The sequence below is a fragment of the Tetrao urogallus genome (assembly GCF_951394365.1).
Source record: "Tetrao urogallus genome assembly, chromosome: 9".
Classification (NCBI taxonomy): Eukaryota; Metazoa; Chordata; class Aves; order Galliformes; family Phasianidae; genus Tetrao; species Tetrao urogallus.
This window is the reverse complement of record NC_136822.1, coordinates 19,183,635-19,200,646: the sequence shown is the minus strand read 5'-3', so window position 1 is coordinate 19,200,646 and position 17,012 is coordinate 19,183,635. Positions and strand designations below refer to the sequence as shown.

General features: G+C 49.8%; 1 protein-coding gene across 1 annotated transcript; it reads right to left on the bottom strand.

The window, feature by feature from the left end:
- Positions 1-4,172: 4,172 nt before the first annotated feature.
- Positions 4,173-14,121, bottom strand: SLC7A14 (solute carrier family 7 member 14; the record flags this gene model as incomplete). Its single annotated transcript, XM_079539578.1, has 7 exons — positions 4,173-4,495; positions 6,342-7,219; positions 7,344-7,552; positions 7,985-8,131; positions 9,772-9,989; positions 10,744-10,980; positions 13,818-14,121. 7 exons carry the CDS (start codon positions 14,119-14,121, stop codon positions 4,173-4,175), a joined length of 2,316 nt encoding a protein of 771 aa, XP_079395704.1.
- Positions 14,122-17,012: the final 2,891 nt, after the last annotated feature.

Here is a 17,012-nt window from a genome sequence, read left to right as displayed (position 1 = left end):
TCCCATCCAGGAGGCTTGGAAACCCATTGGAGAAGTCCAAAATCTTGTTGCTCTGAACTCAAGTTTAAGTCTGCTCTGGGGTCATTACTCTTAATTAAAACCATGTAAGATCAAGATCCAGCTCTGTCCTCACTGGAGGCTGTAGCAATTACTGTGATACCAAGCCCCATCAGTTCCCAGGGCTGTTAACTCACTCCACGTAATTGGTGCACACTTCAGCCCTGGGGCTGAAGCAAGGGGAGAGCCCAGAGCTGTGTGCACAAGCAGAGATGCCACTAGGAGGTTTGGGGTGGTGGGAAGGGATCTGCAAACAGGGCAGTAGGACAAGCCTGGCATGTGCTCATTCATCCATCAGGATCTCCCCATCCATGGCCTGCTTTGGTTGGAGAGCCCAACTAGGGCCATGGATGCTGCAGCCCCACACTCTGCCCTAGGAAGATGTGAGGCTGAAATTGGAGCAGCTAAAGGGAGAGAATGAGGATGGCTGCACTCCCTCTGCGACAGCATGGAGATAAGGACCCAGGCCCCGGCTCTCGCCCTGCTGCTCCAGCACACAGCATCTGCCTCGAGCTCCAGCAGCCCCAGAGGCGCAGCTCAGGGCTGTGCAGGACACTTGTGCCCATGACATCACAGCAGGGCACAGTTGGTTGTTGTGTGCTCGGCAGGGACGCCTCAGTGCTGCCATTGATGTGCGGGTGCCAGCTTGTGCGGGCGGCAGGGATTGTGGATTGTGCACACATCAGCCCTGGGACTGGTGGCAGAGAGGGAGCCCTCAGGGCAGGAATGCACTGAAACGCTGTGGGAAGCTCAGCAAATCCTAACAGGAGGGAGATGTGGGATCCTATGGAGAATGAGGCCCTGCCAGGCATCACTTGGGGTATTTTTTCCTTTTTTTTTAGGCTACAAATCAACATTTTCAGGCACAAGGGACTGGCGCTCGGCTCCTTGCCCTCCCTGCACCGTACCCAGGATCACAGGCACCAACAGCCCCAAAATATCCCATAGAACTCCCCAGAACCCTGGTTGCTGGGCAGGGCTGGCCATGGCACTACCAGCACTCAACAGCTTTTGGTGCTCATCGCATCAAAGTCTCAAAATTGAACCAAACACAGTTGGAACTCAATGAGCTGCTCCACACCACACCCGGCATCAGCGATGGAGTGCTGGCTGCTCTGTCGTCACCCCAACTCGGGGGAGGTCCCCCACATCCCAACAGAGCCCTCCCTGGGTCAGCACCCACCGCCTCTCCTCGCAGTGTGTCCCCACCATCGTGCCACCAGGAGCATCCCCATGTCAGTGGCGAAGGAGCTCCGTGAGCTCTGTGCTGCTATAGTCAACCTGTGGCCATTGGCTCTCATTTTTTCTTTCTTTTTTTATTTATTTATTGTGTAAACGAATAACCACTTTTTTTTCACAACAATGCAAGTAAATACCAAAGTCAGCCCATTGAACTGCATCTTCTACAGAGGAAATTTTGAAGCACTTAAGGCAAGATTTTTTTCATCTCTGACTTCTATTGAACACTGAAAAAATACAGGACTTTCAGGTACAGCTTAACAAAATTATATGGGAAAAATCTTTTTTTTTTAAATTTATTTATTCTTTCATTTAAAAGATTTACATTATTATGGAAGTCGATGCTGAGACACATTTGCCTCTGACTTCCTTTAAAAATCCATTGGTTCCTGTTCATCTGTCTGTCTGTCGTAATGTAAAGGCACACAATAAAGCTTTATGCATTTATTAAAATATACAGATTTTGGTAAATTTAGATTTCTTTCGTAGTATCTTGATAATATATATATATACATATATATGTATCATTTTCAACAGCACAATCATCTGAAAATAAAAATCACTCCATAACATATCTGCATATTTTTTTCTTTCTCATGACACACTACAAGACCCCATTGTACAATGCACCAATGGGCTTCTGGAAACCACAAAAATAAAATTAAATAAAATAATTTAACAAACTCTTTTAACAGATACACCAATTTCATATCAGAACTGCAGAGAACTGTTACACCAGAAAGTACCGTCTGCAAAAAAAGCAAGATCTACATCAGAAAGACCAAAAACAAAACGAGAGGAGTGAGGATCATTTACAAGCTGGGGCTGTGACACCGGCGCCGCTCGGGGCGTGAGCTCTGCTGTGCAGAGGGTGCGTGCTGGGTCGTGCTGCTGTGGTCACAACCTGCAGAGGGACCAAGATCTCACTGGGTTGGTCTGGGGGATGTGAGGTATTTCTGCTCCATCTGGGTCGTGCTTTGGGCTCCAGCAACAGGATGCTGGCTCCTGGCATGGAGTGGGACAGTGGTGGTGCTGGCAATGCTCTTCTGTAATGTGGCGGCTGCGTGAAAATCTCCTTTTAGGGCATGGAGAAGTATTTGGGTTACAGCAACACCTGTGCCAGCTCCCTGGCCCCTCTCAGCATCCCAAACTAGCCCTAGGCCAATGCTGCCCAGAGGTGACGGACCAAATGATCTTTGCTGGTGGCCCTGGAGTTGTGGGGCATCCTTCCCTGCTTCCCTGGGAATGGATGAGGATGGGATGGAGATGGGGAAGGGCAAGGGATGGAGAAGGGATGGGAAAAGATGGAGAAGGAACGAGGAATGGTGGATGGCTGCAGGAGAACCACAGCAGCCCCAGGCCCCCGCTCAACACGCTGATACAATGACAGGTGCCTAGACGCCAAAGAGCAAGGGAGCAGGCTCTTGCCAAATGATACTCAGGTGGACACAACGACACACACTGGTACTGCAAACTGCTCTGTAGCAAGAGATTAAGGCTGCAAAAGGAACAACAGGCTTCGAATCAGCAGGGTACTTGGGCACATGTTTGTTACCCAGCAGATGCCTAAATACCGTGCGGTAGTGGGACGAGGATGACCACCCCATGGTTTAGTTTGAGAGCTGGTAGGAAAACAGCAACAATCTTTCTCCCTGAAAACATAAAGCCAGACCTGCCAGGTGCCATCTGTCCTGGGTATCTCAAAAGCATCCTTCAGGGGAGCAGCGGGGCACAAGTGAGCATCATGAGGGCTTCAGCACCGCTGGGGATAGGCGTGTAGGACAGATCCCCAAGTGGATTGGTAGAGCTTATGTGCATCGTGGAGGCTTTTGGGTGGGATGCTCTTGGGTTGCTGCTTGTGGAAGTGTAGCAAGGTTGGGCAGCAGGAGAGGGTCCAGAGTGAAGCTTAACGGGTCCTTTTACCAAACCCTCCCATCCTGAAGCCCTCCCTGTCACTCCTTTCGGTTTCACATTAGAAGTGTCTCTAGAACAAGCAGCATCTTTGTATCTTTTCACACATTATCCACCAAGCCAAGGTTAGAAATAGCATGGAGGCCAGAATGAGTGCTGGGATTTGCCCACAACAGTTCTCAGACAATGGGCTGGCTGTTTGGGGAAAGACAAAGTGGTGGGAACAGCATCCAGTTCAATCTCAGGGACACTGTGTGGGGTTTGCTGACTGCTTGCATAAGTCTAGGTCAGGTGTGATCTGAAATGAGGCCAAGCTCAGATTCAGGATGCTTGACTATGCCAGGATTTCAGGTTTTGTTTGAGACTGTCTAGAGCAGTGCAAGACATGGTCTAACACCGAATCCTGGTATTTACGACTTTTGGATTCAGGGCTGGGGACCATCATGGCGTGGCCTTGTTGCATACACTTAGTGCTGGAACAGCCATGAAAACGCCAAGTGATGGGGCCAACCGAGCTGAGCCACCCCCTTGGATGAAGCTGGTTCACTTTCATGTCCTACCTGCCTGTCCCTCTGGTTAAGCTATTACTGCTGGGTGGTTAGAGGAAAAAGCACACGTGCTAAGAAAGTGCCAAACACATAGGAGTGGCCACAGGGTGACTATTTCCCGAGGGAAACCCATCTCGTCCCCCCACGTGGATCATTCCACCTCTCAGAGCCCCCTCAGTTTGGCACATCTCCCACTGGGCGCCAAGTGGGGCTCGGCAGGTACCAGGGCTCCAGCATTCCCTGGCTGGGACTCAGCTGGCAAAGCCCTCGGGTGGGTTTGGTTTGGGGTCGGCAGCGGTCGCGGCGTGTGACCCGAGGACCAGAGGTGAGGGGGTGGTGGTGGAGGACAGGACGGGGCAGGGAAGCCGCAGGCCCTTCCTGGCTGGCTGGCAGCACGGCGTCCCCCTGCTCGCCCCACTACTCAGGTGAGTAGTCCAACTCGTCGTTGGCGATGAGGGCCTCTGAGGACGGTTTGTGCCTGCCCTTGCTTTTCGATCTGCTACTCGTCCGATGGCTTTCCTTTGCTCCTGCCATTTGCTGGTATGAGAAGCCCTTGTCCTCGGGAGGGCCCCAGTCTGGGTAGCTCTCACCCTCGGTGGCGTAGGAGAAGCCGTCGTCCACTGAGAAAGGGTCAACGTCCGCATCATAGCGCTGGTAGGTGCTCTGGTGGAGGGCCTCCTCGCGGGCACTGATCTCCAGCGTGCTGTTCCACATCCCGTAGCCAAAGTAAATGAGCAGACCTGGGGTGAGTGAGAGTGAGAGGTTGTTGGGGAGGACAATGCTGCACCATCGTTCCCCTCAAAGCCACACCTGTCCCCACAGCCCGTGCCAGCATCCAGCCTCCTCCATCCCACCCCCTCCTGTTCCGTGCCAGTTGGCTCGAGCTGGTGAGGGCTTAATCTGAGTAAATATTTTTTTGCTTTTATTTTTAAGCGAATGCATGTTTTCACTGATGTCTGGTCTTCAAACCAGCAGTTTGACAACCAAACGTTGTCAGTGTGTGACCGGGGAGCTCTGTGTTTAAAACATCAGCTGGGACGGCTGCTTAACCGTGTGACTGTGCCATCTGCAGCCTTGGTGGGAAAGAAGTTCCCAACAGACCTAACCTGGCCTCCTATGTTAGAAGCCCACGTTTCCAATCCAGCAGCCTCCCAGCCTTCCTTTTCCCTCTGGAATTTTCTTATGCTCTCAGTATGTCTCCTGTCAGTACCCACAGCCCTGTGTGCCCAGGGTCTGGCACACATCAGCAGGGTGACCTTGTTATCATTGCTGGCACCTGACAAGGTGTTAGATGCGCACACAGGTGCAAGGGTTAATCACAGCAGACTGATTTGATGCTCTGAAGCCACTTTCCTTCTAAAGAACAGGTGTGGGTCTTTCCCTTGATTTGCTCCTTCTCTTATTGGCTGAGTGAGCTAGAAAAACTCTGAGCACCTCTTTTCTAGCCTAAGGGCTGTGCATGGCTCCTCAGTAGCGCAGTTTAGGACTCAGAGGTGCTCAGCGATGGAGCTTTGCTGTGGGGCTTCAGGAATTATGTGTGAGAGCTGCCTGCCTCTCCCATCCTTACTCTGAAACAAGAGAGGATATGGCAACATGGAGGAGGAAAGCTGGTAGCAATCTCCCTCTGAGGGCTGGTAACTGTGGAACTGTTCTGTGATAGTGAAGGGAGATTCAAGGTCTGTTAGTACTATGACCAAACTTTTTCCTTATAGGAGGCAGCTGCTGCCTCCAACGTTTGCAACAATCCACTTTCACACCTTCCCGACAGGAAGAGCATCTGCTGGGGTGCTCAGCTAGAAACGGCTGTTTTGGGTGTTGGCACCAAAGCTCAGGGTCTCCTGTCTGCAGCTGGGGTTCCAGTGGGCTGTTGCAATATCCGTGTTTGCTCTTATGGCTGCTGTGTCTCTCCTTGGTTCTGATATTCCTTGTTGCTTTGGTTCTCTGTGGTCTGTGGCTGGGAGCCTTCAGGAGGAGCTATGAGAGCTACACTTTCTCTCTTAGGTATGGGAAAAGAAATATAAAGCAAAGGAAATCATGGGCATATCAGGCTGCTGGATATGTGCTGGGAAGACTAAATTTGGCCCAATTATTCACAACAGAGCCTACATGTTCTGAAAGCCCCCTGCCATAAAGTGAAGGGTTCAGGCCAAGAACAGGAGTTGGAGCCTGCAGCCCCTTGGCATTGCCCCTTCCAGTTAGGGCTGGACAGCTTTGCATTTTAGAAATGTGGTGCTGAAATCTTGGTGTGGGCTGCTGAAAGAGCTCAAGTGGGTGAAATAGCAAGAAAGCAGGCAGATTTCTGCAGGAAACCCACCTACTTTCCATCAGAAGACTCATCAAAACAGTCACCTTTGCATGAAGAAGTTTGCTTCCATCAAACTGACATTTTTCTGGAGGTGTAATTCTTGAGTTAGCTGCAGTCTGGGGGCTTGATTAACAGATTTCTAAGAACTCCAGCATTATGAGGAGCAAATGCAAGGGACTGGGCATTGCAGCTGAAAAAGCATTAGCCTAAGCACTAATTGGTGACGTTGCTATTACCACTCTTTGAAAACAGGGTCAGTAATAAAATAATCTGGGACTCACCCACAAAACACCAGACAGCAAATCGGATCCACGTGACTGTGGAGAGCTTCAGCATGAGATAGATATTCACCAGCATGGCGAACGCGGGGACGAACGGAAGGCAGGGTGCCATGTAGGGCAGCTTCTTGGGGTTCTCTGGCTGCTGCAAGATGACAAACACCAGCACGATGATGAGCAGGATCATCAGCACAACAAGGAGAACGGCCCACCAGCTCTGCTCAGAGATGTAGTCTGACCCAAAAATAATGAAGGAGCAGAAGATGAACATCAGGACGAAGAGCAGGAGCACGCAGGTGGTGACCGTGTGGCCGGTGGCTGCCGTGGGCCGATCCATCTTCCCCGGCAGCCCCAGGTGGATCCGCATGGTGTAGTAGCGAGGGCCGATCAGCTTCTTCAGCTTGATGAGGTAGATGTTCTCAGACTCGTCCGCCTCGATCCCTGAAGTCATGTCGACTGTGCCGTAATTGGGGTGATTCACGTTGTAGGTGGATTTATCAGATTTCCCAATGAGCATTTCGTTGTCCCCCAGCGATGGAAGGTTTTTTGCCCCACACGTGTTGGTTGGTGGGCCTGTGAACTCCTCTCCTTCGCTGCCTGGGGAGCAAGCTTCCTTCTCACAGTCAGCCAGGATGCCCTCTTTCTTTTTGGTGTGCTCCTCAGAGAGGAACTTGACAAAGCCATCAATGTCACTCTCGGGCTGGTACCGGAGGAGCAGGACACAGACAGACACCAGTGTGTAGGCGAGCAGCGTGCCAATGGACATCATCTCTATCAGGTCCCGCAGGCTGACCAGCAAGGAGAGCAGTGCCGCAAGAAACCCAGAGACTATACAAGCTACTACCGGCGTTTCTGTATAAGAGCTGACGTGGGACAAAAACCTGCGACAAGAAAAGAGTTGTAGAGGGTTAAAATTGCAGTTCGCAGTGGCTGCCTGTTGTAATAGCCCATACCTGGCTGGAAAGGCAAAGGAGAAAGCCAAATGCTAATGTATGTATGACTGACCTGAAGAGTAGCCCATCGCCAGCCATGGCGTAGATGACTCTTGGCATTGGGAATAGAGAGCCCAGCAAGCTGACAGTCAGGCCGGCCACAGACCCAATGGCAACGATGAACTTGGCTGCATAGAAGCCACGTGCCACGAACATTTCCATCAGTGGGGACTCAGTGTCGATGGCATCATATGGCACCATCAGTGTGAGGATGATGCTTACCTGGGGAAGGTAAGATGAGTAGGACAGAGGGTCAGCAGCAGTCCTGAGCTTGCAGTGACAGGGGCTGCTTCCCAAGGGTGGGAAACACGAAAAAAAATTGAGTCTAATTAGAACTGTATCCTTACATCTCCTGCAGAGAAGATGTGAAATGCAGATGTTTGGGCTGTGTGATTTACTGTGGAGTGGATAATCCAGGGGCTCTGCTACCTTGGGCTCTGCCACCCTAAGGCAACAAGGGACCTGAAATTCCTGAGTATAGACATGCATTTACTGGGTGCAGAGAGACTGGACAGGCTGTGGCCATCCATGTGTGTCCTGTCCCACACAATTGTACTTGTTTCAACCTCTTGCAGACCCCCAGTGGATGGCTGTACTCATATAGCTAGTACGTATGGACATGTATTCATATACACACACACAGCAGGTACTTACGGACACGTATGCTGTCAAGCACGCAACGAGTGAGGCTGTGATGGCGTAGGGGATGGAGGTGTTGGGGCTCTTTGCTTCTTCTCCTGTGGTAGCAATGATGTCGAAGCCAATGAAGGCATAGAAACACGTCGCAGCCCCTTTGAGCACCTGCACAGAGGACCCACTGTCTCAGTGCCATGAGGGTGGCTGGCGCCCAATTGGGAACAAGTGATCATGCAAAACCATTTTGTGCTTATTTTACTTTCACTGGGGAGTGGGATTAGGGTTGCTTGGGGGCACTGAAAACACTATGAATCCTGAGGGATTGGCTGACTCCCCGTCCCCAACATGTTCATATGTTTCGTGTTAGCAGGAATTCTCATCAGGCAGCAAGATCTGCTAGCAGAGGAAGCAGAACAGAGCATGGGCAGTCAGACATGCACCACTCTCCAAACAACCTTTGCTTTGCTTGGAAGCTGCAGACAGGTTGGAATACTTGAAAGGGGAATTATTTGTACTGCTAGTTACTTTATTATGTTCTTTCTTCATGTACAATATTAGCATGTTTATAAGAAACAAACACTGAAGCTGGCTAAAGACTGTGTAGCTGTAAGGAGAGAGCTAATTTGTAGTTGCAAAGCCCTTGCATACTTCTGGCTAGGTGGATGTTGTATGTCCATCACATCTATCTCAGTTCTTTAGTGATGGAGCACACAGGAAAATTCACCTCTTTCAGGGGACAGTCTGTAATTCACTTTTCAAGGTATCTCTGTGCTTCTGGGGATCTCGAGCTTGTGCTGTGGTGGATTAACTTCTACAAATGATTTCAGAGAGAAACAGCCACCTGAAAACCATAGGAAGACCCTATTGTTTTTCATGTGTTTTGGATAATGTATCTTTTAAAACCATGTACTTTTACCAAGAGAGATTTGGAGGATTGAGTTGGAATGAAACACTTATTTTTGGCACTCTTTTTTCTTTCCTATTTTATAGCAGGAAAAGACAGGTATCATCCAAAAGTAAATCTGACCTCTGTTCTTAACAGGGCCTGAGCACTGCTCCTCACTGCCATGCTGAAGAAGAGAAATGCTGATTTACAAAGGTGAAGGGGCGGCATGTCAGCTTGGGATCCTTTCAGCAATCAAGATTTTTGGTTTACTTTACTTTCTTGCTTATTTTTCCCCACAAAATCCCTATGGAGTCGAGCAGTGTAAATCTGAGAAGTTATCTTGGGCTTAGGCCAGCTGAGATATTTTCAGTCTCTGTTCATCTTTGGATAAAAACCAGTGCAAGCAAGCTAAAAAAGCCAAATATGTCCAAATTCTCAGTAAGTTTTGAGGGAGCATCCGTAAAATAAGCACTGGCAGGTGGCATTATGAAGTGCTCAAAACAAATGCTCGAGAACATTGTTATTGAAAAGCAGCCAACATAAGTATCTCCCCCTCTGCAGGGGATGGGCTGGATCCTCCTGAGCCCTTCCTTGGACTGCCACCGCGTTTTGCTGCTGTGAGCCTGATGACAAATGACATTTCCTGGTGTATGCTTTCACATGCTATTTGGCTCTCCAAGAGGGCATCTAGGAAAAGGACTGAGTTTATTCTAAGAGTGGCAGGAGATACAGGCAAAGCATCACCGTGTGCCTCTGGTTTGGAAGAGCAAGGAGGGATGGGCCCAAGCTGGGAGCTAGAGGCTTCTGGCCAAAGCTGGGTGGGCTGAGCAGGGCTAGGACCTGAGGAGCGAAGTGCAAGCAGGGGCTGCACACCAGAAGCAAAGCTGAGCACGTGGTGGGGGTGGCACACAGGACTTACCCCCGGCCATCCGAACGGCAGGAACTGCCCTTCAGACCAGTTGTCGCTTTTGATGAAGAAGAGCCCGGCAATCATAATGAAGACCCAGACTATCAGGTTAATCACATTGAGCACGTTGTTCAGTCCCACTGAGTTCTTCACACCCATGGCCACGATGATGGTGACAATGATGGCGATGACTAGAGCAAGAAGGTCAGGGTATGACTCCTCTCCTTTCCCTGGGTAAGAGAAAAGAGGTGCGTAACTGTTTGTCCGTAGCTAGGCTAGACGACCCTTCCCACACACAAGATTCTATGACTCTATGACTTTCAGCGCTTTTCAGATCCTGAAGTTTTGCAGTACTCCTCATTCTCATTGCAAAGCTGGTTTCCAGGTGACCATGCCACTGCAAAGTAAAGCTCTTTTATTGAGGTGATAAATCCTGATGCCTCAAGACACTGTCAGGAGTTTTTGGAGAGCAGAAAACAAATGATTATATCCTAGTTTGCATCATGCATATCTGCTAAGCACTAATTAGAAGTCAATCAAACACCAAATTTTCACAACACAGCTACAAGACCACTCACTGTTGTTACTGATAGGAGCCGTGGGCTGTTGCTGGTCACACAGAACCATCACAGCACTGAGCTTCCACATGTCAGTACTGTAGGCTCTCCCTAAAATTTGTGTGTGAGTTTTAATGGGGCTGAGCAGTGTTCCTGTACTACTGTTACCCTCTGATACGTTTTTTCTGGGGTTCTGATCTTCTAAACGCTGGTTTGGTCCAGAGAGGCTCAAAGTAATGGGATCGTATATCCCTGCACCTAGAACCCAGACTCTGAACCGGATGCAAAGCACCAGGGGCCAATGGGTGGTAAATAACGAATGAAGCCTAATATCCATGCCTGATGAGCTTCCAATGACATTTCAGGCCCTAATTAACGGATGAAGCTCTGCATAACAAGATGCACATGTCTCCAGCCCGATTCTCACCCAGCCCGTTCAGCGTCCCGACGCTGCTGATCATCCAGCGGCTGATGGTGTGGTTGGCCAGTGAGTCAAACATGCTGCTGAGGGCGCTGGCACCCGCGGCCGTGCCAATCAGGTACTCCAGGATGAGGTTCCAGCCAATGAAGAATGCCACAAATTCCCCCACTGTCACGTAGCTGTAGGTGTAGGCAGAGCCCGTGGTCTTGGGGACCCGCACACCAAACTCAGCGTAGCAAACGCCTGTTTGGAATGAAAAAAATATGCTGAAATTCATCCACAGACAGCAGCAGTGGGCAGTGTGGTGCTGTGGTCGTGATGGCCCAGTTTCCATACAGTAACTTTGATGGTGACAGAAGTTTCCTCTTCATCTGATAGGGATGCTAATGTGTCCTGAGCCATTTTCTCCTGAGATGTTGTGTGCCTATTCTGGGTCACTACAATGCAGATGCAGGCATGAGCGCTGCCCTGATCATCCTGCTCTCACTCTACCCGTGCCAGATGATTCTGAAGCCATCTCACAGAAATAACTATGTTATTTTAACACTTAAATATTGCTTGTACATTTCATTCTGAGGAGTAACTGCAAAACTGTCTTTGTAAAGGAGGGAAGAAAGGTGAAAAGTGTGTAACTGGAACTGCCTGGGAGGAGATTTCAGTGGGATTTAATACTTTCCAGACTTACTACGTCAGGGTATTTTTCAATAAAATCCCGATCCTAACACACCACTGTCTTGAAACAACCATCAGGTTTTATTTAGTAGTCATGGATGGAATCAGAAATTCCCAGGGTGTTGGTCAGGGTAAGTACTGGCAGGACCACCCACCCCACGAGGTGGGGTCCTTGTCCCTGGCTGTGGTTTTCAATGCAACTCTTCCAAACTGGATTTCTATAGAGCTGGCCCAGCTATGAGAGCAACAAGACGTCCCGATCATCCAGCCCCACACCGTCATTGTTCAGAGCTGATTAAAAATGCATGCATTCTGCAAAGGTAAGGCACTCACAGATAGCTGCAGGCCTGAATGATTTATGAAACAGGTGCTCTGGTGGGGACAAGTATCTGGTTTCTGTCTTTGATAGCTGTAAAAATCATATAATCTTTCTTGGCAGCTCTACTTTTAGCCAACAAGAAGATAAGGCTTAAAGAGGATTGATATTGATGCAGAGCGATAATGGCAGAGCAGAGTCTTTTATGTGTATTAAATGTTTGATTTTTCAATTACTCAACAGGAATCCCAAAATAGTAGTCTTTCACTATACATTGGATATTGCAACCTATAGGGTGTATCTGCTTTAGATTTCAGTGTATGTTAAGAAAACAACCAATTTTTATCATGGCATGTAGTAGCAGCCCAGGGGATGAGAGATGCAAGACCTGCGCACATCCCTGATTGCTGACATTGAGTTAATAGCAGGTGGCATTAATCAGGGCATTTTAATTCACAGTGCTACAGGTCCTCCAGCAGAAGTGGAGTTCACAGCACTTCCCTCTGTATGCACTGCTTAAAAAGGGAGATGATATAACGTATTAGGACGTAGATTTTATCTTAGTGATCTCAGCTCTATCTGTAGTGTAATAGTGATAACAAAGCTGCATAACTGAATGTTACTCTGTGCATAGTGCTGTGACAAACCCACAGTGCCATCAAACTCAGGCACTCCCATTTCCGAGAATGATTCCCAAATTTCTGTGAAACTGGGACCTTGCAACAGTGCTAAGTTCCACCTCTTCTTTGCAGGGGTTATTTCCCCTTTTGATGCAGAAGAAATCCTGACTTCTATGAACCCCTGCTGCTGATGGCCCCATCCCTCCTCAGCCACATCTGAGCATTACAGCCCCTCTCAGCACCAGCAATCTGCAAGGCATTCTGGAAGGAGCATTTTCAGCCAAAAACCCTGGGATAATTTGCAGGTAATGGGCTCTGACTTGATGACCGAGGGTGAGCACAGGTGATCTGGATATCTGCCTGAGCTGCGAGCCAAAGCAGCTCCTTAAAATCCATCCATGCACGGATGTGAAGTGAGAGCTGAAATCCCCACTGCAGCCCATCTGGCTCCCAGCCTTTACTGGGTTTCACCTGCCAGAAATGCACTGCTGTTACAAACAACAGCAGTGTCAATGATGAAGCAAGGAAGTGGCCAAGGAGATAATGAAAACACCGCATCCTTGGGAAAACACTTTCCCAGGGCTGCACAAGCAGGGGGGAGATGAAAGCAGGGCTGGGAGCGGCAGGGCTGTGGGGCCGGCAGGAGCTTCCTGCTGTGGGGCAGGGCTCACGGCTTGGGGGAAAAAGGCTCTTTTTGGGGACAACGTGTTTTCTCAGAGCGGACCCACCCAGGTTGCTCCACTGCATTTGGTTTGCGTCACAAAATGGGCTGTGGGAAATGGGGAAAGCGCAATGATCTGAGGACTTGAAAAGTAGAGTCGGGTCCTTCCCATCCCGTATTGAAGTCCTCTGTCACTGAGTCAGGTTTCCTTGCCCAGCCCACACACGCAAGCTGGATTGCCAGACTGACACAGCATGCAAAGTCCTGCGAGCAGGGAGAGCGGGGACATGGCATCATCACGTTAGCGCTGATCTGGAAAGGACAAATGCCAGCAGTACTGGCTTATGTGGAAACCGCAGCTCAGGCCATATGCTCAGCTGGGTTCAGAGGAGGCAATGGAACTCTCTGACTTTTCACTAAAATATATAATTCCTCCCTCTCTGCACATAGCTTTGTTTGCTTTGTTTTGTTGGAAATTAAAAGGGCGATCCTGAGTGAACAGGAGCCAATAACAGCAGCTCTAAAGGTAGCAGAGGAGTCGCTGGGCTTGGCCCCACATGCAGGATGGCACTGTCCTGCTGGCTCCTCGTAGCTGGGCACCTCATGCCAGTGGGGAACCTCAGTGCAAAAGAGGCTTTCAGTGTAAGGAGACGTCATTGCCCCTCTGTGCTGTGTGTATCCTGAGTGCCATCACCTCATGGATGTGACCCCAATGTCACGAAACCAGCACTGATTATTGGCACATTGTCCAGCCGTGAAGCTAGCGACAGTGTGCCTGAGACCTCACTCAAAACCCACTGGAAAGGCTCACCTGACAAGATGGAGGCGACGGCAGCGATGATGAAGGACACGATGACGCCAGGCCCTGCCATCTCCTTGGCCACCAGGCCGGACACCACGTACATACCTGTGCCCACGCAGCTGCCAACACCAAGGGAGATGAGGTCGAGCGTGGTGAGGACCTTGGCCAGCCGTGCGCCCTGGCCTCCTGCTGTCCCCGTGCCCTCCAGCATTGACTCCACAGGCTTGGTGCGCAGGACGCGGGAGCGCAGGGCATGGCCTGCAGCCCCCCATGGCACCCGCCGTGGGTCCAGGCGTGACAGAAGGCCGCTCATGGCTGCTGCTGGGCTTGGGTGTCCCAGGCTGAATCCGTGCTCAGGGCTGCAGCCTCATCGCCGGTTCTCCAGTGATGGCGACCCAGCTGCAAGAAAGAGAAAAGGTCTCACAATGTGTGTTTGAGCTGAAGCAGCAAAGGAAGAGGTGTTGTCCCAAGGTGTATCATCCCATACACAGCAGGAACCTGAAACCATCCAAGTGCCCAGCCAACACCAAAAATGCTCCTGGGCAACCACGAGGAGCTGGAGCACAGCAGGCCACCTCTCTGAATACTTCAAAATGCTGCTGCCTGAGCCTCTTCCCAATCATAAGATTGTCTCCATGAGCATGAACTAGCTCCTGCTTTTTCGTCTTCAGTCATATTTCCAGGCACTGTTCAGACACTTTCCTTTTCTTTCCTTCTCTTTCTCTTCTTTTTAGCAGGCTTCGTAGTTCCCAGGCAAGGAGAAATGACCTCCTGGTGACGTGTGAAGACTTTGAGCAAAAACAACAAGAATTGACAATCTCTGCATACTGATATATAGAAAAAAGAAATATTGTTTCTTTAATATGAGTTTTAGCATGACAGTTTCCTTCCTGTTCATGAAGAAATTTGTTATGATTATTACTGCCTTGGAGCCAAAACAATTATTTTTTCAGTCTTTACATCCTAAACAAATTACACTGTGTCTACCAGGTGGCCTTGTCTTGCTGGAGTTTATTAAATAAAATACAGCATTTGTTTCACGTTTTGGTTGATTGCAGTTTGAATTGCACTGATCCTTACCTTGAGCAACCGCAAGCTGAAAGGATGTGTGTTCTGGCTAAGCATATTGATAGTGAAAAACGGTTGCCACTCTTGAGCAAATGTGCATCTTCAAGGTGAGGATAAGAGCTGGGTTTGGCTGCTTCAGAGCCACGTTCCTGTGTGCCAGCATTTTAGCCATGGGGGGAATAGCTCCTCTAACCAAAGTGCACAGCATCTCTGAGGCATGGGCTGATGCAGAGGTTTTGCTGTGTTTCACTCAGCTCTGTCCAATCCTTTATTTAATTCTTTTCCTTTGCAGGTTTTATCAGCACTCCTTGTTAAGCTGGAAGGACTTGGGTGGGTCTGCCTGGATTTGCAACAAACGAACCTCAGCTAAATAGAACACTGGGCAGAAATAGCTGCACGTTTATGAACAGCTACAGTCCAGATGCCCTTACTTCTGTGCCGTTTCCTCATGCAGTATGTCAGGTAAGAAAATAATCTTTTCTGGCCAGAAGTTGGGGTGGCAGAGGGCCCCGAGTTGCTGAAGGCAATGCCTTAGTACCAGCTGAAATTAAGTTACTCTAATTGTGGCTGTACTCAATGAAAGCGATCATTTGAAATTATCAATGATATTTAAGTGAGAGCAGCATAGTGCTACTTCATCACTTGGAAACATCCTCTCCCCCACCCACAGCCATAAGAAACGCCTGATGGAGGGATAATGCATACCTGGGGCAGACACAGCTCATTTCTGCCCCGCTCCATCAATGCTCCCAAGCACACGGAGAAGGAGACAGCAGCAGGGGGGGATTTTGGCAAGACTGAGGTGCAGGCGTTGCTCAGCAATCACATTCACCCATTCCACAGCTATGTAAATGGCGAAGTCTTAGGAGACTGGTGTAAATCCACAGCCAGAGGGAGGGAGGAAGCGCTTTTCTTGTGCTTAATGGCTGCCCTCCTCATTGTGTATCAAGGAGGCTCGGTAGGGCTGTGCTGGGGGCCAGGGCCAGCTTGGCTAACTCTGCTGCCATCGTGTTCATTAGCAACCTCTGTTTGTACCACAACAGTGTTCTTCATTAGCACAAATGAGCTAAAACAGCAATCACATCAAAAGGAGAAGCCTCGGTGTTCAGAGACACAGCTTCCTAAGTGTGTGGTTTGGTGCCAAATTACTCCTGAACTGAACCTGCTGCTTTCTGCTTCATCCTCATCACCCCATTCCACACCCACTGCCTGCCAGGGTGACTCGTTTAGTCCTCCTGTTAATGAGTGCCCTCTGCCCCTGGTGGCTCTGGGATGTCCCTATGCAAAGCCCTCTGTAAAGAATGCAGGGAACACAAGGAGAATCAATGTGCCGATAGTGATAGATCAGAAGAGAGAGCTCCAGGTGGTAAGGAGCCAGCCAGGGGTGCTCCCTGAGATGGAACAGTTGAGTTTCCTCCAGCTTTCTCCTTGCAGAAGTCACTATGGCACAGGAAATCTCCCTGCTGCCCATGGAGGCCACAGTTTGCTTCAAGAAGGTGATGGGAAAGCCCCTTCCTCCTTGCAAGTGATCTAGATGTTGGCAACCCAGCCCACAGCAGGGGGATTGCAACTTGATGATCTTTGAGGTCCCTTCCAACTTCAGCCGTTGTCTGATTCTACATGCCCTAGAAAAGCAGGCTCAGAGCAGACTCCTAGCAAATCCCACGGCAGCAATATTAACGCAGGTGCTTGCAGAGCAAAATTCATGCTTCGCCCCAGGTGCAGCTGGGCATTGAGATGACTCAGTGCTCAGACAGAATGAGAAATAAATCCAGAGAGAGACAAAAGCCTCCCAATGCCTGCTGCTACAACAGCATTTTTGCCTCACGCGGGGTTGTGCGTGGAGCTGGGCTGCAGCATTTCTTGTGGGAAGGCAGCACGGAGAGCTGCGATGCAGAGCTGCAACCCACGGTGTGAGAGAGGAGAAAGGGAGAGCGGAAAATCCCTGCCAGCCTCTCTTCCCTGCCCGCTGTGTTGTTTTTAGTCTTAATTACTAGGCTGGTAGCTGCGAGCTGGGCAGTAGGAGCAGACACAAGATGTGGTTTTCATTACGGCCCGGCAGCAGGGAGAGGAGTGACGTCAGCGCCGTTGGCCACGCGGCAGAGGGATGCTGCTGTGGGCTGCTCATCACACTGC